Here is an 18,945-nt window from a genome sequence, read left to right as displayed (position 1 = left end):
AAGCGCATTAAATTTAGGGATAAACTCCCTCTGGGACATGTTCGCCCAAGAACACCCATCATATCGCGTACAGGGACACACTCCCTTTGGGACATGTTCGCCCAAGAACACCCAAGCATATTAAATATAGGGATACACTCCCTCTGGGACATGTTTGCCCAGGAACACCCAAAACATCAAACTTAGGGGACCATCCCCTAGTCTGGGTCATGTTCGCCCAAGAACACCTAGCGTACGCCAGCATAAAGGTGACCTACCTACTACAAAACCAGGTGGAGGGTACAAAACTCTACCAGATGGTCATAAGCATATAAAAGCAATAACAGAGTTCGACAATAGGTAATTAACAAATAAATGTTTTAACATGCAAAACAATTAGCACAAAATTCGTTGATGCAAAAGGTACAAAATACTTCAAGCAAATGCAAAGAGCAAATAAAAAAGTAAGTCAAAATGTTCAACATTTTGAAGTTATCCTATCAAGGATTTACAATGTTTACAACGTTGGTAGAGGGCTCCGTAGGATCCTCCTCCCTAACTTCCCTAGAGATAGTTGTTTCCACGACAACCTCTTCTTTAGTTTCGGCAGGCTCGACCTCTAGAATAGCACCTTCAGGAATGTCCCTTATTGATACTAGATGCCCCTGATAGACATCCTTTCTTAGGTCAAAATCAACACATTCAATTGATACATTTAGAAGGTGAGACACTTGTCTCAGGGCCTTCTTAAATCCCCAGGTATGCTCGTCAACAATTACCATGCCTATCTCCTCCATCAGCTCTTTATCCTCAGCAGTCTTTAGGTGTAGTGCGCCCCTCTTTTCGCGGGCCTCCTTCTCAACCGGTTTCAATGAGGCAATGGCAGTCTTCTAGTTGAAAGCTTCCTTCCTCAGCAACTCTAACTCGAAAACAAAGCAATCACGCTCTTTCTTCAATTCAGCGTCGGACCTCTGCAGATTTCCCATCAATATGCGAGCTTCAGCCACCGGCTGTTCAGACTATTTCTGTTTCTGCTCACATTGAGAGTGAGCATCAACAACCTCGTTCGGTTGCGCCTGAACTTTTTGCAGCTCTGTCCTCAGAACGCCTCTACCGGAAGCGTATACCAGGTGTCAGGTAGCCATAGTCGCTCGACATGTAAGCTCTATGGCAATATCGGTCATTTGCTGCTTGGTCATGCCTTCGACCACCTTTTTCTCGGCTTCATCCAGGTTGAAATCAATTTTATGACCTAGGTTGAAAGTCGGGCTTAGCACTCAACAACAATAGATCTATCTCCTGTAGCAGCGCTCGTCAATCAGGTCAAACCAAGTTAAATAATGTTGGCCCACAATTGGACCAACATTTAAGTTACTAGGTCAATAGTCCAGTAGAAGATAAAATGATATCTGATAAACTAATATCTCATTAAAGATATTGATAAAGTTGTTTATGAGCAACCAACCGGATTTTAAGTTAAATCTGTTTAAGGTAAGTCTGTTTATATTTTATTAGGCTTGTGATAACCTATAAATACAGGACCAAGGCTAAAAGTCGGGTATGTTCTACTCACACTCAGAAATATTCTAAAGTGATAATAAAGTCACTTTGTAAAGAGCAAAAGTTCTACAACCTACGCCTAACTTGAGAGTCGGAGTGCCTTTTGTAGGTACAACCCCACAAAGGAGAACAAACAGTACAGGCTGAAGGAGAATGAACGGTACAGGCTAAAGGAGAACGAACGATACAAGCTGAAGGAGCATGAATCGTGTAGGTTGAAAGAGTGCGAGCAGCTTCCAGAAAGGGAGCGAGTGACCTAGATTATGGAGGAACGAGCATATCAATTACGGAGAAGCGAGCATCCCAAACATCCAGAAAAACCAAAGATAAGTCAGCGAGGTTAGTCTCTCTATCCCACACATCCATACTGAAACACTAACCTTAAATCCCACTTTGTTGTTTAGACAAGCATGTCAATCAGCCTTCATTTCTTTCAAAGGCACTTGATCATGAGGTCTGGAAGGAATATGAATAATTACTATTATTATTATTATTATTATTATTATTATTATTATTATTATTATTATTATTATTATTATTATTATTATTATTGGATGTCCACGTTTGTAAATAAGCAGCTCGAACACTATTCGCAATGATTGAATTGGAATAGTGTACTTTTTACTTTCGTAGATCTTAGATATTTTTGTTTCATTGAATTTCAAATTGCCCTGGGGATCCCCTTTCTCAAGAATTATTTCCATGATTTCTCACTTTTTTGTTCACCAAGTTATATACCCTTTCCCAGTTGTTAAAACTCTATTGCTGAAAGATAGGGAAAAAGTTCAGTCTTATTGATTTCTTAAAAACATGACTACTTATTATAGTCGTTCTACAAGAAGAGAAAATAAAATTATCACATTTACATATCCTCTAGAATGTGATCCCTAAATTATTGAAATTGAATAATCATTCTCCTTAATTAATCACAGAAAGAAAAAGAAAAAATCTAACGCAAAAGGTATAAAATATCTCTAACAAAAATGGATAATTGTTCGAATATAATTGTTACATGTCACAACACACAACTTCCAATAAAAGTAGGGATAATAATAATAATAATAATAATAATAATAATAAGGTTTAATAGGTTTGTAGGTCCCTATTTATGTGAGTTTATTTCAATTGGGTCCTCTTATTTTGGAAGTAGTCAATTGAGTCCTTATTTTTGGTAAAATTGAGTCAATACAATCCTTACCGTTAAATATTAGTGAACGGCATTAAATTATTTACTTTGTGGCATAATGAGCTGGCATTTAATAAATACGTGGCAGATTAAAAAGTGATTATGTGAATTTATTTTAAGAGTGGATTTATTTTAATTTTTAAATATAATATTTGTTACCTCTCTCACTTTCTTTCTTGCCATGGATTCCAGTACCCTTAAAGTTTTTTTCTTTTTTCTTCACTTTTGCTCTTTCGGTGACCCGGATAATTTCTTCTTTGAACTTACAGTGGTCGGAAAAAATAAAATAAAAAAAGAAAAAGAGAAAATGAAGATGGGTAACTATAACATGACCGGTCTCCTCCCCCTCGTTGTCGTCACCATGACCGCCACTTGTAGAAATGTAGAATGCATCGTAGAAAAAATTAACAGTTGCAAGTAGAGTTGGTTCAGTTATTCCTCTGTCTATTGATCACAAGCCCGATAGATCTGATGAACGTCAAAGGATTGAAAAGGCTGGGGGATTTATAATCTGGGCTGGAACATGGAGGGTCGGTGGTGTTCTTGCTGTGTCCTGTGCATTTGGCGACAAACTTCTTAAGCCTTATGTTGTCGCTGACCCTGAAATTCAGGAGGAAGAAATTGATGGTGTAGATTTTATTATAATTGTTAGTGATGGCCTTTGGAATGTCATATCAAACAAGGAGGTTGTGTCGTTAGTACAAAATATCACAGATGCAGAAGAGGATTTCGGTGTAGAAGGGTAAAGGAAGGTTGGAATGGAATTTGGTGGGTGCAAAGGGCAAGGGAAATAGAGAGTGAGTGTGTACGTGTGTGAGAGAGATGGACCTGTTGGAATTGGAGGCAGTGGAAGGGCTCTGGTGGACGTGGAATTCGTGGGCGGCGGAGGGGACGTATCTGGTGATCCCTCTGAGCATAATGTGTAGTCCATTGATGGTGAGTGAGGTCCCTATCCTCCCATACCACCCTCTTCTCTGTTTGTGATGCACCGCCGTTTTGAACCCCTACGCACGCCTTGACTACCAGTCCCGCATCTAGCACTGTCCCTTCTGCTTCCTCCGCAATCCTTTTGCCTGCCCCATCGCTGACACCAACCTCTCTGCCGAACTCTTCCCCACCTACATCACCGTCGAGTACTCTCCTTCTCCCCCCTCCTCCTTTCCCCTTCCCCCTCCCCCCGCCTTCGTCTTTCTCATCGATCTTTCCTCCCCCGACGACCAACTGCTCTCCCTCAAATACCCCGCCATCAAAACAAACAAAACAACTCCACAAGACCAAATATCAACCTTGGCACCATCATACCCTTTCCGCACAGAATATGAACCCGACCTTCTCGAGGGTTTTGCGGTGGGTGGTGGCCATGGAGATTTTGTCAACGGCGACGGTGGCGAGACGCTTCTGCTCGTTAAGAGGAATGCCGAGCTTGTCGAAGTAGCAGAGGAGTTCGGGATCGGCGTCTTGAGAGGCACTGCAGAGGAGGGCTTTTTTCTTGGAGCCGAGTAGTAGCAGATATTTGGAGTCGAGTAGTAACAGATATCGCGCGAAGATTTTGGGGGTTTGATTTTTAGGGTTGGGGAGAGAATGAATATGGGGTGGCGCGTGGGTTGCGGAGGTAAGAGGGAGATGGAGACACAGTTGCACGGAAGAAGAGAGCCATCAATGAGGAGGTCTGGTTTGACAGAGGTTTAATCAAATAAAAATAAATCCACGTAATCTATTAGTGTGCCACGTAATTATTTAATATTAAGTCAGCATGCCACCTCGCTACAGAGTTAACGCCGTCCACTGATATTTAACGGCAAGGGTTGTATTGACCCAATTTTACCAAAATAGGGACTCAATTGACTACTTCCAAAATAAGAGGACCCAATTGGAACGAACTCGCATAAATAGGGACCTGTGAACCTATAAAACCATATAATAATAATAATAATAATAATAATAACAACAACAACAACAACAACAACAACAACAATAATAATAATAATAATAATAATCATGATGATAATAATAATAACACAAATAATAATACTACTACTAATAATAATAATGGTAATGATAATAATAATAATAATAATAATACAAAAATAATAGCGTTAAATATGTTTTTCATCCCTTAAGTATCACACGATTTTGGTTTTAGTCCCTACTCGAAACTTTGATGGTTTTTAATTCTCATAGTTTTAAAACTCTTATTTTTAGTCCTTAAAATTGGATGGTGTGTTATCTTTTTAGTACATGTGGCAAACAGCGAGGCCACGCTCAATGCCAGCTTCCCTCTTCACTCTCTGCCACGTTGGTTTTGTTTTTAGTCATGAGATTAGTTATTAACACGTTTGTTGATTGAAATCATATTAGCAGCAATCGGTGAAAACAAGTGATTAATTGGTGGAAATGGGCTAGATCGAAGAAAATCAGGGTTCAATCGGTGGAAAATGAAAATAATCGGTGAGAAATGGTTTGATCGGTTCAAAAGTGGTTTTAATCAGTCAAACTCGGATGAAATGTTGAAAAAAGGAAGAACCCTAGGTTTTGGAAGCAGTTTGGTGTATAAAAAGTGGATTGATGAGAAGAATGAAGATTGAAGAAGGTGAAGTGATTCTGTGAAAGGAAAAACCTGATAGAATCTTGCCTTAACTCAAGGAGAAGAAGTTGGAGAAGCTTGCCATGACTCAAGAAGAAGCTGGAGAGAGACCAATGAAACTCTCAAGGAGAGAAAGGTGCGAAATCGAATATGTAAAGTAATTCATACCTATTATAATATTTAACCGTTATAGAAAAATAATTTATACCTATTTTAAAGTAAACAGGTGTAAAATAAAAGATTTTCTATACTTATTTTTAATGTAACCGATATAAAGCTATTTGTATTATTTATAATTTTTCCATTATATCACTTTTTATACCTGATTTTATTATAACCGGTATAGAAAAGTTTCTCTTATTTATGAAATTGCCACCGCATCACTTTCTATAGCTAGTAGATTTTAACCAGTATAAAAAATTGTTATAAAAAATATATTTTCCACTAGTGACATAATAAATAATAATAATAATAATTATTATAATAATAATAATAATAATAATGAGCTCTCTGGCCCCTATATAAACAAGTCATCCTTCAGTCTAGTGCTTCCTCGTTCTTGTCCTCCCATTCGTGCAACCTCTTGGCTGCTTCCTCCACCTATAAACAAAATTGACAGTGACATCAAGTTACCCCTTTTTCTGCATTCTTATAACCAAGAAAACCTGTGTAGAGATGGTCTTTTACCTCCTTATTCCAATTCGTTCTAAATGTAACCCATAATAGAATCACTGTTTGCATGGCTGTGCCACCAAGCATTCCCAGCCATATTCCCTGCCAAGTAAAAAAAAATGTGTATTTGTTTCTACTGAAATATATAGACTAGTTTTTAGAAAAAAACTAAACCCAACTTTAAATTAAAATGCTCATGCATAAAGAAATAAATGAAGAACAAATAACACATATACACTATAAGAACCGAGAAAATAAATGGTTAAGAGTAGATAGATGTATTAAAATAATTGTCAACACCCAATTTCGTCCGGATGACTAAATAATAGGACTTAGTTTTTATTGTTGTCTTATTTCATTTTTTTTATTATTTTGTTATTCTAAATTTTATTTTGCTATTTTGTTTAATCTTGTAAAAAAAAACAAAAACAAGAAAAAATAAAAAAAAAAAAAAAGAAGAAAAGAAAAATAATTGCAAACAAAAAGAAAAAAAAAGAAAAAAGAATAAAAGAGAAAAAAATGGGAACGAGAAGAAAAAAAACAGAGAGAAAAAAGAAAAGCAAAAAATAAAAGAAAAAGAAAAGAAAAACAAAAAAAAAAAGGAAAGCAAAGAAGAAGAAAGAAAATGAAAAAGAAAAACAAAAGGAAATAAGGAAGGAAAAAAGAAAAAAAAAAGGGGGTGCACGTGAATAAAATGGGAGAGGTGTTACACATGATGAATTGGATTTGATTTTCTTGAAAAAATGTCCATAAACAATTAATATTAATGCATGGCAGATCACTTTAGAATACTTTTGAAATTTTGTTTTATTTGATAATAATTTGAATCAACATTATAACAATAATTACAAGCAATAATTAAAAATAATATATTGATTGATGCATTCAGTTTCTTCCTAAAAAGAAAAATATGATTTCCTTGTAAATGGACAATTTTCTGACAATTATTTATTTTTCTTCAATTAAGACCATTTCTTTCTCTATTTTGCTAATTGACAATTAATTCGTCATTAAGGCAGGATCCCATAAATATTACAAATGTGGGTATATAAATATGCACCTTGTAAACAAAAAATGGGACAGCATTGAACTTCGGGAAGAAAGGAGAAAAATCCAATTTCGAAAAGAGAAGGTAAAGGAACAGAAAGAAATAGAAAGAAAAGGGCTTCGTGTTGCGCTCATCCTGGTTTTTATATCACTCCTTTTCTTACGGATTGTTTTGTTTTATTTATTGCTATTATATTTTGTTTCTTTTAGTCTTTATTACCCTGTTGTTTTATTTTTTGCTGCATTCTAAATTTTTGAAAGAAACAACAAATGTTCAATAAAAAGTATTTTTTTAAAAAAAGGGCTAAAATTTAAAAAATAGTGTTAGTGCTTGTGACGCTATCTTTCTTTTAATGACTAAATTCCGGTTTCAAATTGTTCTTGTTTTATTTTATTTCTTTTAAATATTGTTTTTCTTTCTTAGGCAAAAAATGGGTAAATTTAAAAATTATAAAAATTGATTTTTTAGTGTTTCTTTTAACACTTAATTATTTTTTTTATAAACTGTAATTTATTTTCTACCTTTTAGTCTTTCCTTAAAAAATACTTACGTTGTTTTAAATATTTACATGAAAACATTATTTTGATATTATAAATAAAAATTAATAAAAATGAAAGATAAAAAAAATATATAAAATAATAATAATTAAAAATATTTCAAAAGGTTTAAGCATTCGTGCGCCCGTTCGCATCAGTCTTGTGTTGAAAACCTTTTTTTCTATATTCCTTTAAAATTAAACAAAAATTATTTCAAAAATTATTAAGCACACGTCTGACCATTCGCATCAGCCTTGTGTTGGAAACTTTGTTTTTTTCATATTCCTTTAAAATTAAACAAAAATTATTTCAAAAGGTTTAAGCACGCGTGTGACCATTCGCGTCAGCCTTGTGTGGAAAACCTTTCTCTTATTCTTTTAAAATTAAACAAAAATTATTAAGCACACGTGCGATCATTCGCGTCAGCCTTGTGTTGAAAACCCTTTTTTCTTATTCCTTCAAAATTAAAAAAAAAAATATTTCAAAAGGTTTAAGCACATGTGCGACCATTCGCGTCAGCCTTGTGTTGAAAACCTTTCTCTTATTCTTCATTTTCCCAAAAAATCCAAATCTTGTCCAAAACAAATTCCTCAAACAAATTTCCCAATCAATTTTCTAGAACTATGTAACCCTGATTTCTCATTTTGAGAATACGTAGGAGCAAGGTCAATCCGTGTCAGGCACAAAAAATAAAAAATATTTTTGTTTCTTTAGAATTTTATTTTCAGGGATAATTAAAAATTTTGAAAATCCATATCAAGTTTGCGCATTTAATTAAAGGTACTGCCTTAAGGCGTTGTAGGGTGCTAATATCTTCCCTACACGTAACCGACTCCCGAAACCAGAATCCGGTTTTCATAGACTAAGGCTTATCCTTTTTATGGTTTTTCCGCAGTTTTCCAGAATAAACTATGGTGGCGACTCCAAATCTCTTTTCAAAACCATGTTTTCTTTTTGGATCGTCGTCCCGTCGCGATTCCGGTTGCGACAATAATGAAACCGAGTATTTTGTGTTAAAATAAACTAACAGTATAAATAAAAATTTAAAACACTCAGTTCATTATCTAAATACTTTTCATCTCTTTAAAACACTATTCTCTACTCTTCTTCTCCCTTCTCTCTAGAATTTCTCACCAGTGGATCATCTGTTCGACGATCAAGAGATACCTAGGTGATCCTAGCGTTAAGAGTTTTTTGTTTCACCGATTGGTTTGGTGTGTAGAACCGGTAAGTTTTATCCTCTTATTTTTGGTAATTTTTGAAATTTCTGGCACATGCAATGTTCATCAGCCTTCTAAAATTTTTGTTTCACCTATTGCATGTGTTCATCAGCCTTCTTTCCCTCCTTCTGACTTCATTTTTTGTTCTACAGTTGATTTTCTTTCATCAGTCGATGGTCCATAGTTGTTCTTAAAATTTTCTTGAAGAGTGAGCAAATTTCTGAAGGTTGTTGAAGTTGTCCGGTTCGGTTAGAGATAAGGGAAGCTAGTTAATTTAATTGATGAATTTATTGAATATGGGAATGTTGTTTGGGGTTTTGCATGTGTATGAAATTGGATTATGGTGTGATCGGAATTATCTGTATGGAATATTAAAAACCTGTGATCACGATGAAATTGTTCTGCATAATTTTCTCGTACCATTTCGTGAAATGAGTTTTAAGGAAGTAAAGTAGTAAAAATTAGGAATTGGGGTCAAGTGTGTAATTAGTTGGTGGGGAGAGTCTGGATAGGGTGTTTAGGACTTGTTAGATCCTTTAAGTCACTCAAAACTATACCAAAAGTAGGAGAATTGGTTTTGGTTCATTGAGTTGATTCTGCAGAATTGAAGCGTGAATCTAATATAAGACCCTCTTGAATGATGTTAGAAAGGTTTAGATACCCGTGGTTAAGTGTAAATAGGTATGTGACACAAGTCTGAAGGATTAGAAGTTAGGAAAAATGCTGTGAATTGGTAAAGTTAGGTGTAGGTCATAATTTTGCAGTTGTGCTACAGAATTATGCAGTCCGCTGAGCGTTAGCCATTAACCACTCGACCTTGCTCTTGTGTTCGGTCTTACTCTTGCATTCGGTCTTAAATGGGTTTGGTCTCTGCGGAACCTTACCTGTTAATGATCGTTCGGTCATGTTTTGTAATCAGTCTTATACTAGTATTCGGTCTAAGCTATAAATGTTCTGTCTAAGTTCTTAGTATTTGGTCAAAGCCATAAATGTTATATCTAAGTTCTTAGTATTCTATCTATGCCCTATGTGTTTGGTTTAAGCTATAAGTGTTCTATCTAAGTTCTTAGTATTTGGTCTATGCCCTAAGTGTTCGGTCTAAGCTAAAAGTGTTCGGTTTAACTCTGGTGTTCGGTTGTTCTAATGTTCAGCCCTCAAACTGTATTCGGCTCATGCTTGAGCCTTACTCGTTAAATTGATCGTTCGGTCGTGTTCACGTGTTATAGGTGTTTTTCCGTTCGGTCTTGTTCGTAAGTTATGTTGATCTTTTCCGTTCGGTCGTGTTCATGGGTGGTGGTTGTTTTTACCGTTTGACCTTAAACTACTATAATATATTCGATCTTTAAAAGGTTGTTTCTATGTTTTACTATAAGTGTTTATTTCAGTTGCTTAACTGTATTATGTATGAGAAATTATGTTGGTATTGAAGTACGGTATATGATATTTCTAATGTGGATTGGAAGAGAATTCTAAGGAGGAATTTCTTAGTGGTGATTTTAAATGTTATAAATTATGAATATGAGAAGCTCAGTCTTGGCGTTCATCCTGACATTTTAATGGTCGCCAATTCTCAAGTAGAGAATGGTGAGGCATGTTGTGAGAATAGTAGGAGGTCCTAGCCTAAGGGTTTTACCTTGACCTAAGGTTAATGATAACGGGCTAACCTCGTGTGGCAGCTGAGGGTGTTCCAGTTACTTTACCACAAACGAGTGCACGAGTAGCCATAGCTACATATTCATACTAATCCGGATGGACAAGTCAAGTGTTAGGTCAATATATATTTATATGTTTTACACATGTTGTATGAGTATCTTAGTTGTTTTTTTGAATTGCATTTCCACATGAATATTAAATTACACTAGCCTACCTTACAACTTTGTGTTTATGTTTTGTATGTGGTCGTATTCTTTTTTTGGTAATGATCATCCTATGGGTGTGAGCAGAACAAGAAGATGTTTTCCTGGAGTAGACATTAGAAAGAGATCTTGCTATTTCTTAGAACATTATAGAACTATTGTAAATATTATATTAGTGTGTGTATATATATATATATATATATATATATATATATATATATATATATATATATATATATATATATATTTCTTATACCAAATACTTTATATATTGGATAAGTGTTCTATTGTATTATGCATGTGATAACTCTTCTATATAGTTTAATAGTATATTTTTGGAATGTTACATACACAAAGAATAAAGTTGGTAATGGAAAAAGTTTTCTTAATAATTTTTTTTTACAATTTTTTTACAATGCATTATCATCATGACATGGTCCATTTTCAAATATTATTTTTAAAAATAAATTCAAGTAGAGTAATAAAATGGTGACACTGTTGTCAAAAAATTATTAAAAAAAATATTTTTCTTAAGAGAATCCGTTGGTAAAATAGTCATGTTTAGATACTTACCATTGTTTCCTAGTTATAAAACTGATATTTACAGAATAAAACGTATGGTGGAGTAGATGCTCAGAAATAGTTAAAACTATATATCAATTTTCAAATGAAAAGGCCAAAAGTTCGTACCTTGGCACCGTAGGCGAAATAAAAGCCTAGAACCGCTCCCAATGGTAAGCCAACTCCATAATAACAACCCACGTTTACATAAGCCACGAAAGCTTGCCAACCACATCCAACAGCCACCCCTTCATTCATATAAGATAGGTTAAACTGCATGCAACAATTTCTACTGTACTAACTAATAAAACAAGGTGCACAGAAGAGTTATAAAGAAAATCTTGAGAATTTTTAACAATGCTTTATGTTCAAAGATAAAACTAACAATCAAACATCAGTAAATTGGCTGATGAGAAATTAATTATTGAGTATTCTCACAATCATACCTGTTTTGAACTTGAAGAAGACAACGAATAATTCAATTTACAATGGAATGAAATGTGATACTCTTAAGGTTTGTTGGAGCAAGATGATTATAAAGTAATCAATATTAATTACCAGATAAGACNGGCTGGACGCCATTGAGGAGAATAGCAAGAGCAAGCAGAGGGCAAAGATCTGAAACTGCAGCAGCAACCAGTTCACCCCCTGTGAAGGCATAGCTAATGACATCCCTAAGTGCAAGAATCACTATTGCTATAATAGCTGATATGATGAAAGAAATCCCTGTCACCACTACCACCGAAAAAGACGCTGATTTTGGATTTCCTGCTCCGAGTTCGTTACCTATCCTCACGCTGCATTCATCATTAAATACCAAACTTACCGCTTTTATAGTTTTCTATACGCTTTACAATAATTATTTATTTAACAATTTAATTTATATTTTAATTTTAATTTAATATCTTAACTTAATATTTTGTTATTAATTAAGGTTATTAAATGGATGTACTTCAGAAACTCTCAAATATAATTTTTCGGTTATGATTGATGATTCTCTGCATTAGGTTTTTGGAGAAGTGTCATGCACACCTTTTCTTTGTAAAATTCATATAAATCTTGATTCTGTATCTGTAAGGGTTATGTACAAGGGCTAAAGGACGCCGACTGCTTCTTATATTTTTTTACGTATTCTTTATTGCTGATAAAACAAACTTTATGGAATTTCCTGGTGCTCCATATATCTACGCAAATGGAAATTTTGTTAGAAATAAAATGACATAATCTAACCTTGCGGCAGCTTGGAATCCTATGGAGATCGTGAGAAACCAGCCAGAAAGTGTAGTACTGCAATAACAAAAATAACACGAGTAAAGAGCACTGCTTGTTTGATAAGGTTAATTTTGAAAAAAATATAATAATTTCCCTAAACTAAATAATAGTAAACACACCATTTAAATAAAAATTACATTCAGTTTCCAGTATTAAAATATATTTTTATTCAAACAAAAAATATTAATAAAAAGTAAATAAAATAAGTATGATAAAAATTAAAAGATTAAATATTTTTTTAAATAATAATAAAAAATTGAAATTCATAAAACTTTGATATATTTTAATCCTCAAATTTAAAAAAATAATAAATATAATTATTTGAATTTAATTATATTAAACCTTTTTGACTGACATTTCATGTTATCATTTAAATTATTTATATCATTTACCATAATTTTACTTAAGTTGAAAAATATATTTTGATATATAAAAAATATTTAATATAATTAGATTAAAATAATTATATTCATTTATTTGAAACACATAAAATATAACTTTCTTTTTAAATTATAAATATTAAAAATTTATTTTAAATTTAAATAAGACAAGTTAATTTACTCATTTAGAAAAAACATTTAAATATACTGTATAGTGAAATCCACGTTTTTTTTTTAACATTTGAACATTGATTATGTGTCAATCTGTGATTGGTCAAAAATTACTCTACAATAATGTTTATAATTATTATTATTGATTGTGAAGTAATTTTTGACCAATCACAGATTAACACGTAATCAATGTTCAAATGTTGTTAAAAAAATGTTGTCTAAATATCATTATCATACTAAAATGGGTCAAAACTCATTATTAAAGGAATCGCCTGTTATTTTCTAATATCTTTTTAAAATTTATTTTATATATACGCATGAAAATTAAATTTATTACATAAATATTTTTTAATTAATTAATTATTGTATTTAATTAAATAAATTAAAATAGTTATTAAGTTAATTAAAATATAATTTACATGTAATAATTTAAGTTATAATATTATATATTTATAATTTTAAATAATATAATAAAGAAAATTAACCTTTTATAATATTTTTTAATTTTAAAATATGACAGCATACATTTAATTAATAAAATGAAATAAATATTTATTATTTAATAGTCTTAGAATAAATTTCACAATATCACAAAAAGTAATCTAATTTATTCATGTTTAAATTAAGTAATGATCTCAGAAATGAATACTTGATTGGAGACTGCGGTTGGCACAATAATCGAGGCAATCATTAGACTCCGAAAACGACAAAGAGAGGGTGAAAGATAAACAAAAGTGTTCTTTTAACCATCCATTTTATAGATATTTTGGTCATTTAAAAAGACGTAAAATGTGTAAAAATAAATTAAGTATCAGCATAATATTTTGGATAATGATATTTTAACAATTTTTTTACAACTAAACACATGTTATCATTTTATTGATTTATTTGTATTTATTTTAAAAAAGTATTTAAAATGAACTAATATGTTACGTATACATTATAAAAAATTTAAAAGAAAATTGTTAACAAGATGTTTTCCTCGTATTTCAGAGGTAATAAATATGAAAGGTAGAAGAAAAGGACTAAATAAATAAGAGGGTCATAGAAAGTGACAAGAGAGAATGAAATTCTTACCATACTGAAAGCGAATCAAGGGCCAATTCAGGTTGAGGAAGCAGGCCTGCGAGCAGCACCAGAATTTGAAAATACCACGTCTCCAAACACAGCATAACGGCGGAAGCTGCAGACAGCTTCAAGAACGACGGCAACCCAGAAAATGCCTGCACCGTGAACCCCTGCCACGTCTGCTTGCATTTCGGGCTCTTCACGATGTACACGAACTGAGCAATCACGATGATCCACCACGACAGGCTCAGCGTCAGTGACGCTCCCAAGAGTCCCAACCCAATCTTGTACACCGCCAACCAGCTTAGCAACAGATGCACCACTAACGTCCCCGCTGAGATGTATGCGCTCGGCGTCACTATGCTCTGCGCCTGCATAAACTTCTGAATAGGGAAGTTCACCGCGTACGCAAAGATCTGAGGAATCAAACCGTACACGAAAAGCGCCGATGCCGCCGCAATTTCCGCGGACTCGCCGAGGAAGAGTAANATTGGCTCACTTAACACGTATACGACGGTCATAAGGATGCCGGCCAATGAAAGAAGCACCGTTGAGCGCTGCATGTATATACCTAGCATCCCGAACTTCCGCGCACCGTATGCTTGTCCGCATAGCGTCTCAACTGCACTCCCCATGCCTAACTGCGATTAGTTACATGTTAGTTTCTAAAATCATTTTTAATTAAAATGTGTAAATATTTGTTAAAATGAACAAATATTTATTCGAAGGCAGTATTTGAAGAAGTGGTTGCATATACCATGAGGCCATAAGCTAAGAGTTGGATGCCGTTGTTGCCGAGGGAGGAGGCGGCGAGTTCAAGATTACCGAGGTGACCGGAGAACATTTGCGTGGACATGGACATGAAGTTGTTGACGACATAGACAAACACAGCAGGGGCGGCGAGGAAGAAGAGGAGCTTGAACTCCACCCAAAAGGCGGCCCCGAAACGGTGGAGGAATGGGAGGGTGTCGTCTGTGAGGATTCTCTCAAGTTTCCCATCGGACACGTGCTTGGAATTTGAGCGAGGAATTTCTTCTCCTGCAGAAAACCCTGACAAGAGCGGTTCCGTCTCCACCGAACCCATCGATCTCAATAAAAATAAGAATAATAACAAAAAGAAAATATAAAGTGAGAGGAACTGCAGAGGCTTTCTCTCCGGTGCTTGTCTCTGGGATGCTTATGTTTATACAAGTGGAGGTACTCATAACTTTTTGCTAACGCTACGTGTCATTTGATTGACTACTTTGAATTACTTTTTTTAATAAAAATTTTATTTCGAAATAGGTTTAGAGTTAATTTTTTATCCTTCCAATCATTATGTCCAACGACATTCTTTAATGACCATAGTGGTTCAAGATTCTTATGTGACCATAGTGATTCCAGCAAGGTAAATGGATTCATTTTCTTCGTTGCGTTTTGGATTTGACATTGGGTTTTTGTTGTTAGTGTTTAAATTTTTTTATTTTTGTTTTTAGGATTTGACATTTTTTTATTTTGGTCTCTTTGATGTTGTTGTGCGTTTGTCATTCTTTTTCAACAAAGTATGTTTATGTTTTGCAAAAAAGAATGAAAGGAGAAATGTACAAAGTATGCTTCGTGCAGAATCCGACATAAACACTGCCTTTGTAAGCCCGGGAGGCATGTACAGCAACCAACCCAGTGTGCATATGTTTGTGAGGGTCGGATAGCGAAAGCGTTACAAGAGCATGGCACTTAGATACCCATACATAGATGAACAAATAAGTTTATTGTACCTAATTTTTTTTAATGAAATAAAAGATGAAACTTTACTTCAATTGGCTATTGTTTATGTTAATTGAAGTTTTAATGTCTTTGTTATTGTCATTGTCAAATGTGTTGTTGTTTGGAATGTGAATAAATAAAGTGGCCAATGCGATTGAGTATCATCCATGAATAATGATATCACCAATCTTCATTACATCTATGGCATGCATAGCCTATTTTGTCTCTTGTAATCGATTACGATGAGCCTGTAAACGATTACATGAACAAAATTGTGGTTTTGTACAACAACCTGTGCTGCAAGAGCCCGTTGTGGCCACATAGGTAGCCAAAGACATTTTACGTTATTTTTTCATATTTCTTCTATGGATGAGAGTTGTTTTTAATGTTTAAGTGTGACTAAACGGAGGAAATTGAGGTTTGGGCAATCCATGGTGAAGGAAAGACCCAATGTTGGTGTCAAGGTCAAGTTGGTTCAATTCCTAAAACAAGTGCAGGTCATTTTGTGCCTTGTAATCGATTACAAGGATCTTGTAAACGATTACACGAACAAAATTCTAGTTTTATACAAAAGGTTGTGTTGTAGGAGCCAGGTGTGGGCACATAGGTAGGTAAAGACATTTTACGTTATTTTTTCATATTTCTTTTGTGGATGAGAGTTGTTTTTAGGGTTTAAGTGTGACTAAAGGGAGGAAATTGAGGTTTGCGCAGTCCATGGTGGATGAAAGACCCAATGTTAGTGTCAAGACCAAGTTGGTTTAAGTTCTGAAACAAGTGCAGGTCATTTTGTGCCTTGTAATCGATTACGAAGGCCTTATAAACAATTACACGAACAAAATTCTTGTTTTGTACAAAAACCTATGCTGAAGGAGCCAATTGTGGGCACATAAGTAGCCAAAGGCAATTTGAGTGAGATAGCATGTTGTCAACTTTGACCTTTGCTGGCTATTTTAATGATAATTTTTCCTGCCAACCTCCAAATGATGTGATTCTTTTTCTATTAGAAACTAGACTCAAAAAGCTTTCCAATGACTACTAATTTGTAATTTTTGGACATCTGAGTAGGTACAGTTTATTCCTTCAAGTTAACGCTCTATATATTCCTACTAACTTTGACCTTTGCTGGTTGTTTTGCTCATAACTTTCTCCACCGAACTCCAAATGAGTTAATTTTTGTTTTGTTGGAATCTAGACTCAAAGAGCTTTCAAATTATGCCTTGGTAATCAAGTGTAGGTCTTTTTGGTTATTGTAATCGATTACAAGGAGCCTGTAAATGATTACACGAACAAAAATCTGGTTTTGTACAAAAACTTGTACTAAAGGAGCCAGTTGTGGGCACATAAGTAGCCAAAGACATTTTACGTAATTTTTTCATATTTCTTGAATGCATGAGACTTCTTTTTAGTGTTTAATTGTTAGTAGAGCCTGAAAACTAAGGTTTAGGTTGGAAGAAAGACCTGATGTTGGTGTGATGATCATGTTAGCTAAGTCTTGAACCCAACTGTGAGAACGTCACTCCTCAAAGACAATTTGAGTGAGATAACATGTTGTCAACTTTGACCATTGATGACTATTTTAATTATAACTTTTTTCACATACCTCCAAATGATTTTATTCTTTTTTTATTACAAAGTAGACTCAAAAATCTTTCTAATGACTACTAATTTGTGATTTTTGGACATCTGAGTGGGTACAATTAATTCCTTAAAGTATGGGACAGGTTTTGACCACAACTTTATGTTGAGATTGTTGACAACACAAACTCTATATCAAATTGGTTTTTGATGATGACAATGCATTGCTTAATAACAATACATATGTTCCGGTACTACATGTTCAGTTGATATGCTATACTATTTTGAACATTGTCTCTATTGAACATGTTTTGTTATTTTGCATGGATGTTCCTATGATTGACTATGTGTTATATATTTGGAACATGTCTGTGTTGAAATGTGTGTTAAAATGTTTTTGATTACTGTTACACATTTCCAAAGAAAAGCTCACAAGTACTTTATGAACTTATATTTGTTGTAACAAAGGTTCAGTTCAGTCGACTACATTGGTAATGGAGTCGATTAAGCTAAAATCTTTGTACAGATTTTGTACACGTGTACTTGATGAGATTTTGAGAGAAAAAGAATTTCAAAGTGTTTTTTCATGAGTCAGTCGACAGTGTGGATCACTTATTCGACTGTATTACTGTTGTATTTGGAATTATGTTTTGCCTACTTGCTCCAACAGCTATATTTTCAAAAGTTAGTTAGGATTAACTAATTGGGTCAACTGTCATAAATGTGTGTTAATTTTGTTGACTGAGGAGCCTGTGTGTTGACTGTTTGTTATAACTGATTTAATACAGCCGACCCTATTATTAAGTCATTCAATTGAGGCTGACAGGAAAACTATAAATAGAAACAGAACACGATTTGTTCTGAGACTTTTGTGATCTAACATTTTCATTGTCATGTTTTAGAGAAAGCTCTCAATTTCAGACACTCCAAGAATTCTCCAAGAAGACGGTGGTGATCTTTCTTGAGAGAGATTCAGATTGAGGAGTCTGTTACCAATAAGGAGTATTGGTAAATCTTGAAGACAATTGTTTTGATGGTGCTGCAAGAAGACTTAGTTGAAGAAGAGTCTAAAATTATTTAAAAGCAATTTATTGAAATTAAATTTAGTTGGAAAGTCCTATAAACTTTGTAAAACTTACATTTTTACCTGCAATAATCGATTATCAAGAAGCAATAATCGATTATCACAAGTCATTCAGGAATAATCGATTATCACCTCACATAATTGATTATCACTTTTTGAAAAACCTATAACGGACTTGAATAATCGATTATCACTTACAATAATCGATTATTTGTGGCAGTTGGGACTTGACCTTTGATATTCAGAGCAGCTGCCTATATATTGGGTTTCTGTGAAGTTCAGAAGTAACGTTGTGAACTTAGGTCTTTTGAAGAATACAGTTTTTCTGAGGAAGTTCTCAAAAGCTAGTTATGTTCCCTTGCCTGGTCTCGTGAATAGGAGAAGCTCGTGTTTCGTGTGTCGATAGTCGGAGCGGTTCTCTTCGAGTTGGCAAGGTGCTCTGCCTGGTCT

The 18,945-nt window shown here is 34.1% G+C and overlaps 2 protein-coding genes across 2 annotated transcripts; one reads left to right on the top strand and one right to left on the bottom strand.

Annotated features, from left to right (window-relative positions):
• Nucleotides 1–1,802: 1,802 nt before the first annotated feature.
• On the top strand, nt 1,803–3,471 carry LOC106760658 (probable protein phosphatase 2C 11). Its single transcript, XM_014644069.1, has 2 exons — nt 1,803–1,878; nt 3,137–3,471. Exons 1-2 carry the CDS (start codon nt 1,803–1,805, stop codon nt 3,469–3,471), a joined length of 411 nt encoding a protein of 136 aa, XP_014499555.1.
• A 2,251-nt stretch (nt 3,472–5,722) lies between these two features.
• On the bottom strand, nt 5,723–15,254 carry LOC106761061 (protein DETOXIFICATION 40-like). The gene is made up of 7 exons (XM_014644555.2): nt 14,851–15,254; nt 14,103–14,734; nt 12,433–12,489; nt 11,761–11,999; nt 11,332–11,450; nt 5,997–6,083; nt 5,723–5,909 (listed from the first exon to the last, which is right to left on the bottom strand). The coding sequence occupies exons 1-7, from the start codon at nt 15,175–15,177 to the stop codon at nt 5,847–5,849; spliced, it is 1,524 nt and encodes a 507-aa protein (XP_014500041.1). The 5' UTR covers nt 15,178–15,254; the 3' UTR covers nt 5,723–5,846.
• Nucleotides 15,255–18,945: the final 3,691 nt, after the last annotated feature.

This window comes from Vigna radiata, chromosome 5, assembly GCF_000741045.1.
Source record: "Vigna radiata var. radiata cultivar VC1973A chromosome 5, Vradiata_ver6, whole genome shotgun sequence".
Classification (NCBI taxonomy): Eukaryota; Viridiplantae; Streptophyta; class Magnoliopsida; order Fabales; family Fabaceae; genus Vigna; species Vigna radiata.
Note: the sequence above shows the minus strand (reverse complement) of the source record. Positions and strands in the feature narration are given on the sequence as shown.

Excerpts from the sequence above, each read along its gene's own strand:
- LOC106760658 (XM_014644069.1), top strand. The coding sequence starts at position 1,803 with ATGGAGGAACGAGCATATCAATTACGGAGAAGCGAGCATCCCAAACAT. Across the intron at positions 1,879-3,136 it reads ACCAAAGATAAGTCAGCGAG|TTGCAAGTAGAGTTGGTTCA; the intron begins GTTAGTCTCTCT and ends AAAAATTAACAG.